The sequence below is a fragment of the Dermacentor variabilis genome, chromosome 9, assembly GCF_050947875.1.
Source record: "Dermacentor variabilis isolate Ectoservices chromosome 9, ASM5094787v1, whole genome shotgun sequence".
NCBI lineage: Eukaryota > Metazoa > Arthropoda > Arachnida > Ixodida > Ixodidae > Dermacentor > Dermacentor variabilis.
The window spans coordinates 136775567-136797949 of NC_134576.1; the positions used below are offsets into that span (position 1 = coordinate 136775567).

At 46.0% G+C, this 22383-nt stretch overlaps 1 protein-coding gene across 1 annotated transcript; it reads left to right on the forward strand.

The window, feature by feature from the left end:
* Positions 1-1956: 1956 nt before the first annotated feature.
* On the forward strand, positions 1957-19312 carry LOC142557640 (uncharacterized). The gene is made up of 4 exons (XM_075669625.1): positions 1957-2342; positions 10436-10630; positions 14718-14948; positions 16057-19312. Exons 1-4 carry the CDS (start codon positions 2255-2257, stop codon positions 16089-16091), a joined length of 549 nt encoding a protein of 182 aa, XP_075525740.1. The 5' UTR covers positions 1957-2254; the 3' UTR covers positions 16092-19312.
* The last annotated feature ends 3071 nt before the right edge of the window (positions 19313-22383 follow it).

The following is a 22383-nucleotide window of genomic DNA, read 5'->3' on the forward strand; positions in this document are numbered from 1 at the left end:
ATCGATGTAAGCGAAGCTTTCTGTGCTGTTCGATAATTAGCCGTGACGATAATTAACCGTGATGATGACGGCGCATGCTTAATTTCTTCAACTTTGAGTTCCACATGAAAGTGGCGAGTTGATGTTAAATGCTGCCTTGCGTGCACCACTGCTGTTTGTCTGCGTGGTACACCGAACACACAGGGAGAGGTGCCTGCTCGAGGCGTTGTTGTGCGCCATACTTCATAACCTCTGAGAGGGTCGGGCATGTCATTACCTCACACGGCACATCGCATTGGGGCACAAGTGTTAAACTTTAATTAATTTATGGGGCTGTACGTGCCAAAACCGCAATCGCATTATGAGGCATGCCGCAGTGGCGGACTCCGGATTAATTTTGACACCGGGGTGTTCTCTAACGTGCCCATAAATCGAAGGGCACGAACGCCTTTTTTATTTCGCTCCTGTCGAAATGCGGCTGCCGCGGTCGGTATCAAACCCGTGACATCGAGCAGTGCCACAAGAGAAGTGTTGATTTGACGTGTGACCGCTTCCGTAGTGTCGCATAGACCCTACGGTGCGCTTTAATGCGGATCTGCTTCTGCACGCCCTGCATAAGTTACCCGTTGGACAAATTTGCGTGGTGCGTATTTTTTTTTTTTTTTCAGATATAGGAGAGACGTACCGTACCGTGCGTTAAACTTCATACCGTTTGCCCGCAACCGCAGTCGTATCTCTAGCAGTAGCTTTTCCTTGCCTTCTCATGTCACCTTTTCCCAATCTCTCTCATCTTGCCGCCTCCCCACCCCACTATATGGGAACTGCGAGCGAAGAGTGGCAAGGCTGTCACTCGTACTTGCTCATTAGTAGAAAGGTAAGCGCTGTAACGCTTTTGCGGGGTCAAGGATACAAGTCTAAGGAAGAGGCAAATAAAGCCTCGCTTTAAAGTTCTTGTTTTTTTCAATTCAATTTTTCTTTCAATTCAATTTTTTTTGTTTACCAGAAAATATCCTGGCTGGACTCCTGCGCTAAAAGCTGCAAGAAAGCAGCTTTACGGGGCCCAGGAGAGACTATACATACAAAGCAAAACACTGGCGTGTGGCCCCACTCTTCTCGAGCTGACGGACATGGATGTCGTCAAGTCGGCCTATTTGTCCGTTCCTTCACACTGAAATAATTTTGTAAAACCTCTATTTGCCCTAGTTGGTTCACACTCGGTTGGAAAGCTGCGCGACCGTATCGAAGATAGGGCGACACAAAAAACGCAGCAGAAGCGCTGTTTTGGAACCTTGCTAACAAGAGTCGAGTGCGTTCCGTACCCGAAACAACGAAAGCATCACAACCAGGGTCCTTCGACAGCATAACTCTGGCCTCCGCGCCGTATCTTATTTCTAAAAGACCGTGCTGATTCGTGGCAAAAAATTGATTTTCCAGTTCACGCGTGTCTCTCTCGAGCACTTGTGGATCGAGAGAAACGAGAACGCCTATAGCTACAGCCAGGGTCGTTTTTATTTATGTTTTTCTCGGTCTTCGTTCGTCGGGAACTTGGAAACACAAAGGCAAACGCCGGAGGCTCCGCGGCTTTAGCGTAAGTTGACTCTGCCTCATAAGGCGGCGTGCCGCGGCCATTGGACTCCCGGAGTTCTTCCGATGCTCTCGTGGCCGGCAGAAAGAAACCGTGGGCGTCAAACTGCGCTCGGCGGCGCGTCCGTCCCAAGGTTAGGCTCTTTTTTTTTTTTTCTACAGGGGCATAACGCACCACAACAGCCCGATGTAAAGGGAAGCGAACGGCCCCACGAGGTCATCGGCGTGCACAAAGGGTATCGGCGGCGATGACTCTCGCTTGCCCAGTATCGCAAATCGGAGACCTTGAGACAACCAGCGCGACTCACCTTCCAGACAAAGGGGAAGCGATAGGGGGAGAGGAGAGGGTGAGTGTGTGGTCATGGGGAAGAGGGGAGGGGGAGTTGAGTACAGTGGGACTTTGAGGAAGGGGGCGGTTCTTGTAGGCGTTCCACGCGGCGCACTGCCCTTTGCCTGGGGAGAAACAGCGTTCTAAAAGGAGCCCGCTTATCTCCTCTTAGTTTAGATTGGCAGCCATACCGCAGCTGGTGGCCGAGCTGCGAACAGATCGTTTGATGCGCGTTCCGATCCCATCGAACGTATACGCGGCCGTAGAACCTCCATCTCGGTCCTTCTGCGGCAACGTCATTCTGACTCTCGAAGTCGAACAGCAAACGCCGTCTCTCCGACCGTTGCGAGCCTTTGACCTGCGATGGAGCAGCAGCAACTACATAATCCGTACGGACCTCTGCAAGATGAAGTTACCCGGCTCCTGCATACACCGAGACCACACTGCAAAGGTTAGTGGCTGAGTCATCATTGCTTTTAAAAAACAATTATTTTGAAGTTTATTGGCATTGTGGGTGTTGCGTGTCAAAATCACGATATGATTATAAGTCCTGCCGTAGTTGAGAACTCCAGATTAATTTTGGCCACCGCAAGGGCACGAGCGTTTTTGCATTTCGCCTTCATCAAAATGCGGTCGGCATCGAACCCGCGTCCTCAAGCTCAGCAGCGCAACGCCGTAGCTGTTAAGCTACCGCGGCGTGCGATTCATTACTCTGCTGCCCCTCTTGTTTTTTCGCTTTTAGCGGAGCCGTGGCGTGGACGTCAGCGCTTGCCCTTTCTTCTGATTCGCCTTTGCGTTTTGGATGTGCCGCACTGTTTGTAATAACGAACAAGGCTTAAGAGTTTGGAGCGGAGTAGTTATGATGCAGTACATGTTAATATATAATTATATGTGTAGTCATGTATAATAGTACTGTTTCGCTCAGTAAATTGTGCACTCGTAAACAAAATTGCACCCTTTGGGTCGTATCTTGCCACACAACAATGATCATCTGTCTTGTGCGCATTTCCTTTGTTTAACGCTGCGAGCCCGGTACTTCCAAGCCATGAACGGCGTGCGCGTTATCAGCATAATAGAGCATTCTCGACAGGAAAGTAGCGAGCGCAGCGTTTTCAAGAAAGGAAATGCAAGCAAGACTGATGACGATTATCATTGTGGCGGAATACACCTCAAAGGGTGTACATTTGTTGTGTGTACGCTCTTAAGCAAAATTATACACCCTTTTGCCACACAATAGTCATCTGTCATGTCCGAATTTCCTTTCTTTAACGCGGCGAGCCCGGTACTTCTCATTAATTAACGGCATGCGTTATCAGCATGACTTAGCATTCCCGACAGGAAAGTAGCGGGCGCGGCCGTTTCAAGAAAGGAAACCCAAGCAAGGCAGATGACGATTATCGTTGCGTGGCAGATGTACAACCCAAAGGGTGTACTATCAGCGTCAAATGAAACTTGGAACAGCGGAGCGCGTGGCCCAAGCATAAGTGAAGATATAGTGCGCGCCGTCCAGTCATCACCATTGGCAGGCGCGCACATTTCTCGAGTCTTGTCGCACAGATCGCCGAAACCACAAGTGCTGTCGGCGCGAACAGCGGTGCGCGTGGTGCAGTTTGCACCGTCATCGCCCGCGCCGCGCGGGCGAATCTATAACCTTGCGATGACGGTGCAAACTGCACCACGCGCACCGCTGTTCGCGCCGACAGCACTTGTGGTTTCGGCGATCTGTGCGACAAGACTCGCCGTAAACTGCAATACTGTAGCTTCATCTTTATTTTTCATTTTCTTCCTTTCAAATGTAAGAGCCAGAACAGAAGCGAAATTGTCTCGCCATATAGGGGGATTGCGCCGTGCGGCCAGACCGGATGTGCGCGCCTGTCGATGGCGGTGACTGGACGGCGCGCACTATATCTTCACTTATGCTTGGGCCACGCGCTCCGCTGTTCACAACTTTCATTTGACGCCGATACCACCTTTGTCTAAGAGTGTAGTTGTAAAGATGCGCTTGTCCGTGTGACCTGGCCGTCCCCGTCGTAATTTCGCGCTTCAATTTTACGCATTGTTGTAATCGAAAGTGCCGTGCAAGATGTTCCGATTCAGTCCGCACACTGTCCTGCGCGATGCAGGACAGTGTGCAAGCTGCAATTTTGTCAGTAAGTTGAAGTGGAGAGGTATTTTTTGGTGGCAGGCTCCCAATCGAACAACGTCTACCGCGTACCAAGCCTTCGCAAATTTCTGTTCTATGTTGTTCCAAAGCAACATAAATTTGGAGGAAGTGCGGTAAAATTACTCGGCACCATGACTCTGGATATATCGTCGTTAGCTAGCCACACGATACGCGCACAAGTGGGCGCTTCATTTCGCTCACAATGCTGCTAGATCGCCTTCGCGGAAACGCTTGGGTTTGAGAAGAGCTTATTCTTAACCTATGCAAAAGAGGTAATCGGGATCGAGAAATCTGATCACGACCGGCCGGGCTCGATTGAAAGTACCCCGTAGGTACCCGTGTAAAATACCGAGCGCTTGCCTGTTACGGCAACGTTGGGCATCGCATTTCTCGTCACTTCGGTCCACAAACACCTAGTCACGTGGTTATTCTTATGGCGTTTGTTGCTTCGCCGTCCAAGTTGCAGACCGAGCCTCAACGCAGGCGACCACCAGCGTCTTTGCGCCACACGGAACGAGCGGTGAATTCCGTCGTCTCGGCACGATTCCGATGCCGCAATAACCGATTTCCAAAATTCACAACCAAACATCCGCACCGGAAGTTTACATGCAGGCCGTGATATGTTGGCGAACAAGCGGCCACTTTCGTATAAGCTAAAAATTCAAGCACTGGCATGCCTGACGCGCCCGCGGCCTCAGCAAGGCCTTGCAGTCACGTGGATATCCGTGGGTGCGCGCCTCAAAGCCCAGACGGCACGTATACGCTTGCGGACGCGTAAAACCGCCAGAATCGTGAACTTCATGTCTCGCTACGTGGTTTGAAAACACACGTGCTCTATGCAGTACGACGCTTGATACAGGTACGCGCCGCGCCGCTCCTGTCTGTGATCGTGGAACACTCCCATTCCATTTTTACTAATATGGATGGATTAAGGAATGTTTCTCAACAAAAACTCTTTTGTCCATAAACTTCATCTATCCCTCTTCAAGTACGGTTGTCTCCCCTCCCCCCTCCCCGTTCTCCGCGTGGGCAGAAGCGTGAGCAAAAAGAAAAAAAAAAGAAACCCTGCCATTCCTCTAAGAATTTTCTGTCCTCATTCTCCCAGCTCAGACTTGGCCAGGCAGAGGAAATGTATTGTCGTTCAGCGCCCTTACTTACCGTGGTAAACCCCCAAGATAGACGGGCGTGCAGCGATCGGCGACGGCAAATGCGGTGCTGTTGAAAATGTGGGAAGCTATGCTGTGTTCTACCAGTCCGTGGTGTAGAATATTTTGACCGGAAAATTTTATTTCTCCCTCTAGATGCCGCCCCCTCCAATAAGGAACACAGACTTTCCGGGAAGTCTTTCATAGTTAACCCACATACCTCAACTGACCACCGAGAGGGGACTGTATTGATGCCGAATCCTCCTATAGAGATGAATCTTCGTCAGATAGCTCACTATCCCAGACGTCTTCCCTCGTAAATAATCACAAAGTCCTGGGGTGTTCAGGGTTCAGCGGTGGTGAAGGCGTAGCTGTTGAATCGTAACAGTAGTTTCTTCTACTACAGTATCTGGTGGAGAGTAACTTATAGCTTGAAAATACTTTTTGGCACATGCGCAGCAACAATTATGTAAGTGTTCAACTTTAGAGGAAGCTTTAGCTCGGGCCCAACTCCGACGCGGCCTATTCAAATACATGTAAAACGCAAAAAACGTTTTTCTAAGATAACCCCTGGACCGATTTTATTTGAATTGGTTGTACTGAGAGACAAAGTTCAATTCTAGTGACTGTTGGAAGCGGAATTTCGGTTAAAGTCCTTAATTTTGTGACAAGAATTTTCACAAATTTTCAAGTTTGAAAAAAGTAGAAGCGTGAAGTTTACAAATTCATAGCTCTGCATCAAGAAGAGATATCACGGCTCTGTAAGCGCCATCCATTATATCATTGAAAGCGGACAAATTAGATTTGTTATTTTACATCTTACGTGAATTTGTTACGTTGTTTACAAGGGTTTTGCAAAAGGTGTATTTCCATATTAGTTAATTTTTCGAGATTGATGAGTAACATATCAATTTTGTCCGCTTTAGATGCACTATTAGATGCAATTCATAGAATTGAGTATTATCATTTTTCGTTGCTGAGTTAGTTATAAACTTGATAGTTTCCTTTTTTGAATTGCCAATTTTCAATAAAAAATTTACAACCAAAATAAACAATTCGAAACAAGTCACTAGATTTTAAGTTCTTCTTTTAAATGCAACAAACCTCGTCAAATTTGGTGCAGTGGTTGCCGAGAAAAACGAATCCTCCTTTTACATGTATTTAGATAGGAGCACCCGAGCTAAAGCTTCTTAATCGCTCTGGACATTTCGCCTCCCGTACATGTCACGTGTGCAATTCAGCTGTTGGGCACGTTGTGCCATATTCGGCAAATGTACGGGCCATTGTGGATAGTCAAGTTCCAGCAATGAAATTTTGTTCGCAGATCAGTGTGTATGCTCCCAGGTGCGTAGATATCTGGCATGTACGGTCGATGACCCCCGTCGCGAGAGAGGCGGCCGACCAGAGGTCATCGAGGCTCCCTGGTCCGTGCGGCAATCACGAGGCGCGTATAGGACCGGCGCGTATACTGCTTACAGCAGAGGACAGACTTAATTGTACGAAAATGTGGTTAGGTTGCAGAAGCTCCCTCGCTCTCAAAATGAAAGTTCCGTCAGTCAAGATGTAGCGTGTAAAAGGCTGCAACTGTGCACTTGCGGTGCGGAAACAGTGACTTAAGCGAATAGTGCCTATGCCGTTTACCGCTGATACGGTCTCTGCCGTCGCCGCGAATTCGCATGGCACGCGCTAACCCACGAGATGTCACTCGCTTTCTTTATATATATATATATATATATATATATATATATATATATATATATATATATATATATATATATATATATATATACTGAGTTTTACGTCCCCAAACCTCGATATGGTGCACGCCATAGCTGGGGACTTCGGATTAGTTTTGATCACCTGGGGTTCCCTAACATACTCGAAATACGGCCGCAGCGGCAGGACTTTGATAACGCGTCCTCGCGATTTGCAGCGCAACGACAAAGCCACCAAGAAGGGTATTATCAATTTCAGAGCTGAAATTAAAAAAAGAACTAGAAAATAAAATTGGATACAGTGTTTTACAAAACGGTGATATGTTTACATGCGACCATATTTAGGCACCGCTGTTTTAGAGGGTGCCTGGGGCTTTTTGAGAACACTCTTTAAAAGAATTGCACCCGTTGGGGCTTATCTTGACTCCACAACAGTCTACACTATTAAAACGGTTGCACCCTTTGGGGTGTATATTTGTCCTACAACAATAATCATCTGCCCTGCTTGCGTTTCCTTTCTTGAAAACTCGGAGCTCACTACTTTCCTGTCGAGAATGCTGCGTCACACTGATAACGCGCATGCCGTTCGTGACCGAGAAGTATCGGGCTCGCGGCGTTAAGGAAAGGAAACGCGGACAAGACAGATGGCGATTATTGTTGTGGGACAAGATAAGCCCCAAAGGGTGTAAATTTTTCTACACTCTAAAAACAGTTGCACCCTTTGGGGAGTATATTTGCCACGGAACAATAATCATGTCTTGCACGCATTTCCTTTCTTTAACGCTGCGAGCCCGGTGCTTCCCAGTAAAGAACGGCATGCGCGTTTTCAGCATGACATAGCATTCCCGACAGGAAATTAACGAGCGCAGCGTTTTCAACAAAGGAAACGCAAGCAAGACAGACGACGATTATTGTTCCATGGCAAATATACACCCCAAAGGGTGCAACCGTGTTTAGAGTGTAAGAGTGTGTAAGAAAAGTTTACACCCTTTGAGTCGTACCTTGCCACACAATAAACGTCATCTGTCTTGTCCGCATTTCCTTTCTTTGCGAGTCCGGTTGTTCCCAGTAACGAACGACATGCACGTTATCATCATGACATATCATTGCCGACAGGAAAGTAGGGGGCGCGGCGTTTTCATAAAAGGAAACGCAAGCAAGGCAGATGACGATTATCGTTGTGTGGCAGATATCGTCATCTGTCTGGCAGATATCGAATAATCGTCATCTGTCTTGCCCGTGTTTCCTTTAACGCTGCGAGTCCCGGTGCCTCCCAGTCACGAACGGCTTGCGCGTTATCAGTGAGTGACACAGCATTCTCGACAGGAAAGTAGCGAGCGCCGGGTTTTCAAGAAAGGAAACCCAAGCAGATAACGATTATCTTTATGGGACAAATACATAACCCAAAGGGTGCAACCGTTTTAAGAGTGAACGTTGCACGTAATAAAGAAAAAGGGGGGGGCAGAAAATAAAATGGCGTGACTCAGAACTGCATGCGCGATTAAGATGTCATCTGCCGACCTGGGTCGCTATTTTGTAGGGATGCCTTATGCCTTATTCTATGCTATTCTTATCATCCACCACACACGGCCGCCTGATCCCGTTGATAATGTGGGTAGACCGTCGCTCTGACCACTGGCCAAGCGCGAAAAGCCTGAAAAAGCATAGAATCGGAGAAGGCATCGCTACAAAATACCGGCCCTGCTCTTATATTTTATCGTAGTACTGGACCCGCCGCACATGCGTCAGGAAGTTAAAATATATATATATATATTCACTTGTAGGTCGAGACCGCACGTACGGGAACAAAGAAACTGCTTTATTTCCTACGTTTCAGCCGGACCGCCGTAGGAAATAAAACGTTTTTTTTTTTTTAGAGCGCAGCTCTTTGGCGTCCGTTCCTGGGTTTCGCGTCGTCGTCGGCGTTGTCGTCGGCCTCGTAACCAGCTCCGCCCCCCTTTCATCCCCCCAGCGCTAGCAGCGACCGACTGATACCGCTGAATGCCGCTGACGCCGCTAGAGAGTCAAGATAACGTGACTGCATAGAACACCGTCGCCGCCATGCAGAAAGAGGAGGAAAGGGTCCCCCCCCCCCTGTTCTTGTGTGGCGGATAGGGTGCTCTTCAGTTGCCGACGCACCGGTTATTTCACGTAGGCCCCGGCACGTCGACGAATACGTGACCACCTTCCCACGGCTAGACCTGGTTCTTAGCGCTGCGGAAGCGAGGGTATCATATTGTTTGTGTCGGCATCGGCGGCGTTGTCCCTGAAACCAACTCCGCAGCTGGGGTTGACTCACTATCGGCGTCAGCGGCATCAGTCAGTCGCTGCTATCTCTTCCCTCCTCCCTTTATCGTGTTGTCCGCTTGCTGCGCGCGCTTCTGCCCCCATCGTTTGCCGCTGGGTGTACACGCCGCCCCCCTCCCCCCTCTTCCTGCGAGTCTCCGGTTGTCAAAGCGCCGGCTCGAACTTAATTCCTTTCTTCGCTCCTCCTCCAATGCAACCCCTGTGCGGTGGCAATCAGAGAGCCAGATCGGTGGCGGCGGATCTGTATATGTGCACCGCCCGAGCCGAAATTGCCGCTGCCGTTCGCCCTGTGCGGTGGCAATCAGAGAGCCAGATCGGTGGCGGCTTGACATAAAGACAAACAGCAATTTCCTAACACTTATGCGGGAGAACATCCCGTTCCTCTCGCTCGTAACGCGTCCCACGGCTGTGACAACCTCGCGAGGCACTTGTATAGATCTCGTCTTTGAGAATCAAGCATTGGTGTACCAAGCCGAACATATATCAGTCTATTTCTCCGACCACAAAGCTTCCTTCATGACTGTCAAGAACTGTTAGTGGAGTCTTTGTTAAAGGAATGCGTGTGAAAAAAAAAAAATTCTGTGATAGCGCATACATGTGTTGCTCGATTTCTTTGCCTCAATCTATCGAAAAGGTGAAACAGCTTATTTGCTGCGCTCAAATTTCGCATTAGGAAGTAACGTAATCGTCGGTAATTTTTTTTTCTTGCGTGCGTCATCAACCTCGTCAACCTCCAAGTGCCTGTTCAACTACCGGACCCCGGCAGATTCTCACTTTATATATATAATCATCATATATGGTCTGTGGACGACGAGGCCTCGGGAGATAGCATAGGCGGGGCGTGTGAACTACCGAAGTGAACAGCGGAGAGTGCGGGCCGATCTAATCGCCATCTGTAGTGCGAGGGAGCATTCGTACGCAAGCCTGGCCCCTCTAACATGTGCGCGTACAAAAGCTCCCTAGTGCGATCGGGAGCCCCTGGTACGCTGGACGCTAGTGCGATGTCATTAAAGATGCGGGAGGAGGCCGTACGGCTTTGCTGCTTACAAATAGCTCGTACTTGCGTAAAGATATTTCCGCCGACAACTATTCGATTGTAGTATTCCGCGATCACGGTGGCTTGCGCGCTTTTAGTTCAAATCTCAAGCGGTCGCCGAAAACGCACGTACGTGCGGATTTGCCGCCGAACTGACACTCTTTAAATTATTTGCAGGATTTTTCGCCGACCTACCCCCGGAAGAGCGTGACAATTACGTCATACCGCCGCTGTCGGAGGACAACGATGTGCCAGAAGAGCACGACTGGCGCACCGTTGCGGCACCATTGCCGCGGCAAGGCACCACTGAGGGCCGGCAGATACGGGGCCGCAGCCACAGCAGTGGTGGCCGGGTGCTACACGGAGAGTCGGGTGAGCAACCGCTCGCGAGATGAGACACTGCTGAGGCTCACTAAAGGGAAACACTAATTAGTGGCACATTCAACTGGTCAAAAGTCGTTTATTAACAACGTATATGATATGGCACATTCGACTGCATGGTTCCTACCGCGCTCCTACCGGTTTGCAGCGATGAGGAGCCCTGTGGAGATTGCAGCCAGAGCTATAGCCTACCCCGTAGCCGAGTTCCAGTGTCATATCTCGGTCGCACTCCCAGGTTGAAGGTATGAAAGCCTCTGAGGGGAGTGCGGCACCCTTAGTTAACCAGACGAATGTCAACCGCGCCGCTACTGCGTTCGAAAGCGACCAGTCGAATGTACCATTAGCTTTATCATGACAACAGACATGCTCCTATAGCGTTAACAAATCCAGGATAATGCTATAGAAGTAATTTGTATTTCTTGTATTACACGGCCATCGGGGAACATTGAAAGCGCTCTCGGAAGACCAGCGGAATTTGTTGCAAATCACCCTTAGACTGATAAAGCATCCCTTGAAATGTCTACTGTTGTTAATTTCGCATTAAGGTGTTGCAATACTGGAAGTGAAAATGAGGGACAAACTTCGATATTTTTAATCTTGCGCAGATGCCCCAATGCCAGTAGGTCAGTGTGATGTCATGGATGTCAACGTATACATTCTATTTGGGCCGTTGAAGAACAGCCAACGTTCTGTAAATCTGCTAATTATGCATAGTCTTTGGGCTTCTTTAGAATACTATGCCATCCATCTTTACTGACAAAAATAAGCTAGCCCGAGCAGACGTAGTACGTCGTGTACTACATCACGGCCAGCTGGTGCGGGAATTTCAAGGCAGCATTGGCAACCATCTTTAGTCTTCTCTGGCTTACCAAGGCTGTCTCTCTGTAAGAGTGCTTTTGTTGGGATTGTACTAAGCAAGGTGTCCTCCACGAAGTTGAGGACTGCTTTGAAGACCGCTTCGGCGGCGAGAGGGGTAGATTAGGCAGGTAGGCTCTGCTGGCAGAGTTTTCTCTCTGATGCATTCTAAAATGCTACTCCAAGCCATTGATGACCTAGAAGGGTACAATCGCATCGTGATCGAGATGCGAAATGACCAAAAAGCCAAGTGGACGCAACCTCAAGCTTCCATTCCCGCAACATGAGTGGCCTGGATGGTGCAGACGCCTGGTGATGCAGAGCTCAACGAAACACATGGGTAATATTACAGTAAACAAGTGCGTTCCATTTCGTTGCTGTTGTAAGTTTTTGGCAGCAGCAAAGTAAAATACACTTGGTAACTGCATAATAGCTCTACATTACCATATGGCTGCACCGTACAGGCCATGGAGGAAGGAAAAATACTGGTACAAGCCGTGTGCATTTACGCCCTGGCTCGCCTTGTATTCCGTCCAATCTGCGTGCGTGTAGCGGAGTACTGGACACACGGAAGCTTTCTGTTAAGAGTTCCTGGCGTAAATTTTCGGCAGTGGTGAACCGTCATGCAAAAAATTTGCACGAGCAGTGGAGTAGAATATGTTTGGTTACTGAAATATTAGCTGTGCTTTGTCTCTAGCTCTGCGCCACAATGTGGCTGCAGCGCTCGCATTTACGCCACCTCCCATCTGGTAAAATACTCTGTCTGCGTGTGTTTAGCAGAACACTGGACATGTGTACAGTGGTCTGAGTGGATCAGACCATAAACACTCTGGTAAATCTCTAAGTGGAGGCTTGGTAAGCCATAAAAGAAGCAGAACAAAATGCACACATAGCCTGTGCGCTGCCTTGAAGTTCCCGCACCAATTTGATGCGACATCAGAAATTTCTGGCAGTCTACGTGAAAAGGCTATATATAGACTGCATTCTAAAAGGAACAAGATATTTAACCTATGAGCCTTTCAATAACTCGTCCTGGTGTTAAGATATGCCACAGTTAAACACAAGGCAGTTTGGCATCCATGAGATCACTGTGACGTAATAGTGCTTAGACTGTGTGACTATATTTGAGAAAATGAGACCTTGGCATAACTTCCATTGTTAATAATCAACCTTTTTCCGTAAAATGATTAAAAGTAAGTTTCGACAGACTCGTTTATAATTCTACACTTTTACCAGTCAGCTGTAAATGTCCCAAGAGATGTACTAACAAAGTTGTGATATATTTTTTATGGCAAAGTTGAAGCTGTAAATTTGATGCTACAATAATTTTTTTCCTGCATTTTGGTAATCTCTTTTTAAAGACCTCAATAAAATTTTGCCAACACCTACTTGATTGAGGACCTTAACAGGGAGAGTGTAAGAGTGGGATTGAAGATTAATATGCAGAAGACAAAGATAATGACGAACAACCGGGCAGGGGAGCAAGAGCTCAGGATCTCAAGTCAGCCTCTAGAGTCTGTGAAGGACGTTTACCTAGGTCAACCAATCACAGGGAACCCTGACCATGAGAAGGAAATTCACAGAATAAAAATGGGTTGGATCGCATACGGCAGACATTGTGAGCTCCTGACTGGAAGCTTACCATTATCAATGAAAAGGAAGGTATACAATCGGCGCATTTTACCTGTGCTGACATATGGGGCAGAGACTTGGAGACTGACAAAGAAGCTTGAGAAGAAGTTAAGGACTGCGCAAAGGGCGATGGAACAAAGAATGCTAGGCATAACTTTAATAGATAGAAAGAGAGCGGTTTGGATCAGAGCAAGCAAGTATAGACATTCTAATTGACATTAAGAGAAAGAAATAGCGCTGGGCAGGTCACATAATGCGCAGATTAGATAACTGTTGGACCATTAGGGTGACAGAATGGGTACCAAGAGAAGGGAAGCGCGTAGTAGAGGATGGCAGAAGACTAGGTGGTGCGACGAAAGTAGGAAAAATGCGGGTGCTAATTGGAATCGGTTGGCGCAGGACAGGGGTAATTGGGGATCGCAAGGAGAGGCCTTCATCCTGGCAGTGGACATAAAATGGGCTGGTGATGATGACTATTTTTCTTTCGTTTCCTTTTGCTTAAGAGTGGATTGGTTGATTGATGCATACGAAGTTTAACATTCCAATTAAAGCAACACAGAGGCTGTGACAGATGCTGTAATAAGGCTTTCAGATTAATTTTGGCACTCTTCTTTAATGCACGCATAAATCTGAGCAGACTATTTTTTGATTTCATATCCATCTAAATGTAGCTGGTGCAGCTGGGAATCAAGCCCTCGACCTAGCTCATGCTCAGAAGTGTCGCACCATAGCACTTCAAACCTCGACAGATCCTGAGAATGGAGAAATTGCCATTCCAACAGAGGCACTCTCTCAATTTTGGACTTGTTGGGAATGAAACTTGGTACATATACAGTATTGTCGTCTTATAGGCTAGCAATCATAAGAGATAACATTTTGCATGAAAGCCTATAGAATAAGGTTTTATCTATGTATATTGTGCGAGCGCAGAATATATAGGTAGAGAAGCAAGAGTGAAAACATAAATTGTGTGAAAAACATGAGAAGAATGACGTGAGATTGCAGGTGGGTGGAGATGTGTTAAATTTGCAGATACGCTACTTCCTTGTCTAATAAGTGGATGGATGGTCAACTGATGCACAAAGGGGACACATTGTATGATGGCAAATGCCTTGACAATTTCATGTGGGCACTGGTCAGCGTGCTTTTGGACGAGGGTGACCTTTCTAAAATAAGGGATGCATTACACAACTTGCAATGCAGAGGAAGATTGCTGCTGTATTTTTGTTTTATGTTGTTGGCATGCTACCGGAGGCAATCATTGAGGCAGCGGCCCATTTGTCCTACGTAGGAGCACCCACACTTCAAGAGTATTTCGTAGACTCCAGTGATGCAGCTAGTGAGGAGTGCCTGATGCTTCTTGTCGCAATCCTTTTGGGGGGATTGTCTCGTCCGACCCTTCTGCATAAGGCGCTCAGCTTACCTGGGTCATGTGCCCCTTTTCTGCGTCCTGTTGTTTGCACTGTTTGCTAAAGTATAGTCTTAAAATCCACATTACAATTGAAGCTGAAGGAAAAACGCTTAGATACAAAGACATGGGATCACTTAATGTGCAATTTGCAACAAAAAACGTATTGTTGTTGCATTGCAGGGGAGCTGCACCCAGAAGGGGCATTGGAGGCAGAAAACCCTGCCAACCTGGCCAGGGAGGAGCGCAAGTGTTTTGGACCCATTGGTGCGGCCAGAGATAAGCGCGGCTCACAACCGCAGCACCAACAGCCGCAGCACCAACAGCCGCAGCACCAACAGCCACAGCACCAACAGCCGCAGCACCAACAGCAGCAGCACCAACAGCCGCAGCACCAACAGCCATTGTTGGAATGTGCGTTCTGCCGGCGTCTTGGTGAAACCAGATCATTTGCGCGTACGCACATATTGCGTGACCCTCTAACAAATGCCGTGGTGTGCCCAATCTTGCGCGAACACCGGTGTGAGATATGTGGTGCCACAGGTGATAGCAGCCACACGCGATCGTACTGCCCAAAGAAGCCCGAGGGCACGCATAATATGGCATTGCTCAAGAGCACACCTCGAAACAGCACGGGCAAGAGGAAGAAGTGATTTGCCACGTATGTGGCAAATCACTTCTTCCTCTTGCGTTTCCTATTCCTCTTGTTTCTTTTGGCATGGTAACAACAGGCATGATAAAGTCAAGCATCGGCTTCAATATGCATTTCCGAGTACAGGGGCTGCATTACTTGAATATCTGTCTACTGTTTTATTCTGTGGAGTAGCGCTTAGGGCTAGGATGTTGATATCTCAAAGCGAATTAGTGAACTATGGCAGTCTGTTGTAACAGTGAGCAAAGGTATTTAGTCCACAATAATCAACACTGCTGTCCTCTGAACCCCTTGTATCAGCTCAGGAATCCTTGCATTTTAACATACAGCTAATTAGCGTAAGCTGCACCAACTTATCATAAATTGATCACATGAGAACTGTTGCAAATCACAGTAAGTAAGACAAGTTTGCAGCAATAGCTGTCTAAACACCAAATAAAGTGTTCCCATTGACATTGGCACAGGGTGCATATATCATTCAGCAGCAAGTGACAACACGTGTTGCCACTTGCACCCCCATAATTCACTAATTCGCTTTGAGATATCAACATCCTAGCCCTAAGCGCTACTCCACAGAATAAAACGGTAGACAGATATTCAAGTAATGTAGCCCCTGTACTCAGAAATGCATCTCGAAGCCGATGCTCGACCTTATCATGCCTGTTGTGACCGTGCCGAAAGAAACACAATGAGCATCCCGGGCACGTTCATGCCAGGTGTCGTTTATCTAAACGATGGCTGGCAGTCAAGCAAAAGTCGAGCGCGGGCTTCAAATAAAGATGCCTTTCTGAATACAGGGGTAACGTGCCATTGTATCTCAATCGGGTATTGCTGCTTTGACAAGTCTTGCTTTTCTTTTTCTTTTTGCAGGGTCTGGTATTCCTCGCGGCCAAAACCTTTTCTAAGAAAATAAACAGACGGCACAAGTGCCTGTGTAAACAAAAAAGTTTGATGCCTATGTTGCTGTTATCTAGAGTGCTTGATTGTTAAAATCAACTCTGGAATGAATGCGTTGCAGAAATGAAGTTGACTTGTGAAATTTGAGGTATGTCGCCACCTTTCAAAACAGATTTCGTAAGATAAAAAGAATCCATGCAAGAAAAAAGTGCGAAAGGAATTATGACCCTCCCCATTAAAAAAATATTCAAATGAAGCAATGTTTCAACATTGCCTTCGTTAATTATTGGTCAACAGAATTTGACGTCTAAAGGAGTATACTGTTTTATCGAAATATACAGTGAAGTTATTGATTTTAAATAACAAGAAATTGCACAGAAAGAAGTTAAAGTTCGTGCACTGTAGAGAGACGATCACTGGCAATTAAAAAATTGTCCGACTTGTCAACTAAACAGTCTGAAATGCAATTTTCTTAATGGCTTGAGTGTTTCGAGTTGGAACTATAAAAGCTACTTCTAAGAAAAGATACAAGTATCTCAAAAGGTGGTGGCAAAGCTTGTGTAAATTTGCTGTAATGCTTTGCTAGGTTGTGACATGCATTGCAGGACACCTGGTTCACACCACAGCAGCTGGATATTAGCATCAGCAAAGGCTCCTCTAGCATACAGTCTATAGTGTAGCATCTATAGAGCAAAATGTGCAGAACTAATCAGTGGCGTCTGTTCTTGCAAGGCTGCCAGTGTTTGAACAAGAGTGTTGGTATTCTAGGCATAACACGCTTTAAGATCAGCCTGATGTGCATAACAAGGAGCTCGGTCATCATTGTGCCGTGATAGCGAGGCTGTTGTCAACCGTGGGTTGAATGCGAAACCATGACGCAGCACTCTGCGTAAGAGGTTCTGCACAGGTGATTCGAAAGACTTTATAATGTTTACAGGAAAACTGAGCTTTGTGAACCAAATACTCGAGAGTGCAGTAAGCTTAACAAATGACCAAAGCTAAATGTCTTTTTTCAGATGTCCGGTCAGAAACACGCGACATCAGTGTTACAAGTTAAACTTTTAGTAGAAAGCTTCAGAGTTTTGCATAAGAGTTCAATTTTACATCCACTTCTACCGTTACCTCAATATTTCCTTTGCCACTGAGTGTACTTTAACTGACCATTTACTGCATGTTCTCGGGAATGTCGCACTGTCCTATTTGCACATTTAAAATGATCTCGTACATTTTTACGCCATCCATGTTAGTGAGTTAAGTGCTAGTCATATTTTGTTATTTCAATACCATGATTACTCACTTGAGTACCTTTTATTTACAACTATTTTGTGAATCTTCACAGGGTTAACTGTTTTAGTATTTTTTCTTTTAAAGTCTGAAGCGTACATGTGTGAATCTTTGTTCACAGGATGAAAGGTAGTTGAGAGGAAAGTGAAATTCATTGGGAAGTAAGACAGTGGTTCAGCCTATGGTACTGTGCAATTTCGCATCTACTTTGGGAGAGTCACAATATGCGAGTGCAACACAAATCCACAAGAACGCATTTCATGATGGGCTGAAGAAAACACGCACTGTGTTCAGTTCCCACTGCTTTTCCAGTAAAGTATCAATCATACGCAGCAATGTAGCACGCCCCTACCAATGAAAAAGGCTTGACATTGAAATGCTTTGGCTGTTGTCAAAACCTTTTGTCACCCATGTCAAGTGATGAAATTTAAGTGCCAGCTAGTAAGTTTTTTTATTCATTGCAACATTCTACTTGTTACGTGTAAGCTTTAGCATTACCATTTTAGCAGAATGCAGTGGGCAAAATTAGGACAGAAGTGCTGGAAGCAATGTTGGGCTGTGCTATGTTCAAACCAGAAAACTGATCTCAATGCCACTTCCATTTTTTTAAACAATTTCTGTGTAGTTAGTGATGCCGATTTTTCATGAAGTGCTCAGTTGTACCATTGTTGTATTTTGTTACACTCATTCTTGATCTTGTACCATTTATGTCTGTAATATAGTGTGTAGTGCACAGTTTTGCACACAGCCTTCGTGACATTCCTACATTTTGTGAGGTCAATAAAGACCAGAAGTGAAAACAAAACGCTTGTCCATTCCCATCATTAACCGTTTATTGTTCTTTGACTGCACTGAAGTGGTGGCAGTGCAGGTCTAGCCTTTTGTCAAATAATTTACCCATTGGCACTTGTGAAATGACGGTTCACATGCTAAAACACATCTGAACTTTGACAAAACACACCTTCACAAGAGAATTGCAATACATGTTGCACACTTGTGTAAAAACTCTTGACACTGGAAAACCACACAGCAATGAAAGTAACACAAGACCATATAGAATTCACACAGCAGAACCTCGTATGTTTTCTTAGGTATAAGTCGTTGAAGATTGAGGTGACTAAGAGGTTGTGTGGCAAGTTTTTACCAGGCACTAAATAGCATGAAAAAACTCGTAAAAGGGGTTCCACTAGAGAGAGATCAGATGGCAGCACTTCAGTAACTACCCAAAATGGCCAACACAAAACTGCAAAACTTCACCTGAGGGGTAGGTATGAAAATGAATTATGTAATGTGTGGAGCTTGTATATTTAGTGCCTTAGAAGGAGCCAGCTTACAGGCAGATAACGGACATTTGACGGGCACAAAAGGAAACTCTTCCCACTCCTATCGCACATGGATCATTGAAGTGTGCTTCAGTACATGGCTAGTGAAAGCTTATAAGCTTGCACCTTCTCTATATGACACGAACTGATATCTTTTGTAGCAGCACGCAAAGTTTTGCATGGGCATTTCTGTAGAAACTCTTTAGCTCAAATATATGCAATGCTGACGGCTGAATGAGACCAACACCATTCTATATTTGCAAGTGAACCATTCAAAATGACAAAATAAGCAGCAATAAAATTGGACCAATGCGATTGGAATAGTTCATGGCAATAGCTGGAATGAAGGCGATGTTTGCTGGGCAGCTCTTGTAAACTGCACATATAAATGAAAGCCCAGTTCCAAGTAAGCCACCATTAAATTTGATTTTGCAAATAAATGTTCAATAAAGAGCGTGTACATCGAATTGTTCCATGGAATGGAAAAGCCTAATTTCACTGTCATTGTGGCAAAGCAAAACAGCCAAGATTGTGATCGTGTATTGCTCTGCTGCTTACTACTTGGTGTGAAATTTCCTGCACCTTCCTCGGTGATAACGTGATTGGTGTTGTGTGTTGGGAATGGGGCCAAGTAAAATGTGCCACATGGTCTTGGCAGGCGATGCCAGGCCATTGGCTCAGTACTGGTTGGACCGACATACAGCCAGTATGACGATAAACCCTTGGACACACAACTAGCACCATTTACTCTGCCCAACTGCTGTTGCCACCCGACATTCTTCACCCCTTCTGCCGGTACATGTGCAAGAGTTGGCCAACAAATCCATAGGCTCTGTCGGAGCATTTGCATGAGGTATGTTGCAACCATGTGTAGAAGAATATGCAAGTGAAGGGACACAAGTTCATCCCATTTTTAAGCTACATGCTATACTCTGTTTCATAGTTAGCAGACTGTGCTACACAAGTAGTGCAGTCATACAAGTTTCACTTTGTGCGGTTGGTAGCACGTGAAACTTTCTACAGTACAAGCACTTCATGTAGCATTGCAACATGTGGACGCAAGATTACATCAAATCGAATATTTGTGCACCTTTGTACTTCCGAGTAGAGAACATGTCTTAGCCGTGATGCATTGTTGCCACAGAAACGTATTGCTCCACTCATTCGGTATTAAAGAAACTCAATATCTGCAACACAAAAGTAGAAGCCAATGTTATGTAAAACTATATGATGCATACCTGTCTAACACGAGTGACGCACTATTCCTTGGTTGCAGATGCGAACAGTGACAGAAGTCTTACTAGGCTTCTCTGCTATTTGTGAAATGGAGTATCCCTGTGCCCAAAACATTCCCTAAACACTAGAGGGAACTCGGACAATGCTGACCTTCAGTTACTATGGGAATAATGTCCAAGTACATGGATGTTAAATCTTCATGATTGCGGTTTCAGACGTTCTTCTTGCATTGTTTATTACGCTTTACATTTCTAAATTTCCAAGTGCTCATATTTTTGCAAATGCATCAAGTTCCTGCACCCATGCATAGTCATTGTGAATTAATAGGTGGTGTCCAAATCCATGCCCCAGCAATTGCTTTTTCTGGGTAACAGGCCGATCCCAAAGGCTATGCTGTAGCTAACTGCATGCACCGAAAGTGATTCTGGAGCCACGTGGCCATGTTTTATGCACCACTTATGCTGCAATGTCTTGTTTAAAAAGTCGCAGTTTCTCAAGGTGAAGCATCGATTGCAATAGCAAATTAGTAGACAGCCATAATAAGTAAGGATAGTAGTTTTGTCGGACATATAAACTTGTTAATACTTGCGAACTAAACTAAGAAGCATGGTGTCAGCCCGCGCATGCAAACATGCACACTTAATGGCCGCAGACATTGTCAAAACGCCGGCATGAGCGAGTGCCGCAGCAGCAGCGAGTGAAGTGACCTTCATGCTGCATATTGCTTCAACACAAACCGAGTGGCGAGAACACTGCTCAGGCAAAGCTACGAGCAGTCGGCCCACCTCGACTCTGCCGCCACAGCAGATTGCTTTCAAGATAAAGCTCATGCAATCACGCCATACGCAGTTGCTGCTTAAGTACAATGCCCCGCTTTCCTGCCTTGCGCACGCGAGATTGAGCCGTGATCATTGGCTCACCCTCACACTTTCTCTTGCACATACAGCATACAGTGCATGGCGATGGAGTTATTGCCTTTCGGCTTGATAGTAACATCATGGCCATAATGTTAAATGCGTCTGGAGTGTCCATATAATTGCTATCACAATAAATTGGCCAATTTGCCAAGTCGCTGATAGCCAGAAAGACGAAGTTTAGGCAAATCCATGTACTGTCCATCATTCTCCATGCTGGCTGAATTGTCAAACTAGCAGCTCCCATAGATACTAGCATCGGAATTTCCTCCAGTGGCCTGTCTAGGAAACCGTCTGCGTCCGCTGTTAATGTACGGGCACATAACATGAAACTGTTGCATCCTTCAACTGAATGTTGCAATTATGCTGGGAGTACCAGTTTTCATAGTGCGTGGGTGTTCACCCCACAGGCACTGCGACACAATCTTCCACTTGTTTAGCTCAGGCCTACACTTTTATGAACCACAGCCAGAGGCATTTGATGGGGGTGAGAGAGAGAAAGGATTGTCATTTGCACTTCACCACTTTTTGTTAGTCGCAGTTTAAGGGATGCGGTTATGGAGACACCCATTCAGAACATGTTGCCACTGCTCTACAGTTTCATGCAAAAGTGAACCTGCAACATGCTGTGGAGAATGGTGGCCTGCCGACACTAAAGGCACACATATAATCTAATGTGCCACGCAGCGGCCGGCAACATGTCATGCCGTGAATGCCAGGAGCAGCGGAAATTTGCATCTTGTTTAGCATGGTGCAGTGATTGTGGCTTGCAAACGAGTGTTTTTCTTTTCTTTGGCAAAGGTGCAAACTCAGTGTACCCGAACTGAAGGTCGGAGTGCTATTGGATAGCCAAGATAGTGCGTGGTGCATCCTGATCAAGTCGTCCCGGCGTGAGATAGGCATGTTCTATTGTCATGTCGGCAGTCATAGTGCGCCGAATGTTGCCGGTCAAGTTGGCTGTGCCGGGACGCAAGACTGTAGGGTGTCCACTTTCTGCCCAACTATACGCCGCTCCTCCAGATTTCTTTAGACTAGTATAAAAAATTTCTTAAAATCACGGTGGCATAATTCTGGTCTTTGTATTGGATTACTCGGAATGCAGATATGACTTGCTTGAAAAATTGAAATATATGATCAATAATTTTACAAATTTGCCACTTCCATTTTCACTAATTGCTTTACGGCACATATTGCAAGCTACAAATGGTAGCCAGTGGGTTCACAAGGCATATGCATTTATTTTGAACAAATTGTCAGGATGACACCAGTCGCAAGATATTAATTCTTGAAGTTCGAGACAAAATACACTGGCAATCTAGTTACTTTTTTGCTTGAATGCATAACATTTTTTGTTCCATTGACTGGAACAATGGTGCATTTTTACTGCAAGTTTGATGGCACGTATCTCAAAACCAGTGCCATCCTCATAATTAGTTCCAACTCGGTATGTCTTATGAATTGCAATATGTGCTGTACAGTAATTGGTTAAAACTTCTTTTTAGTGAATTACACGTTTCGATTTACTGCAAGTAATGTCTGCATCT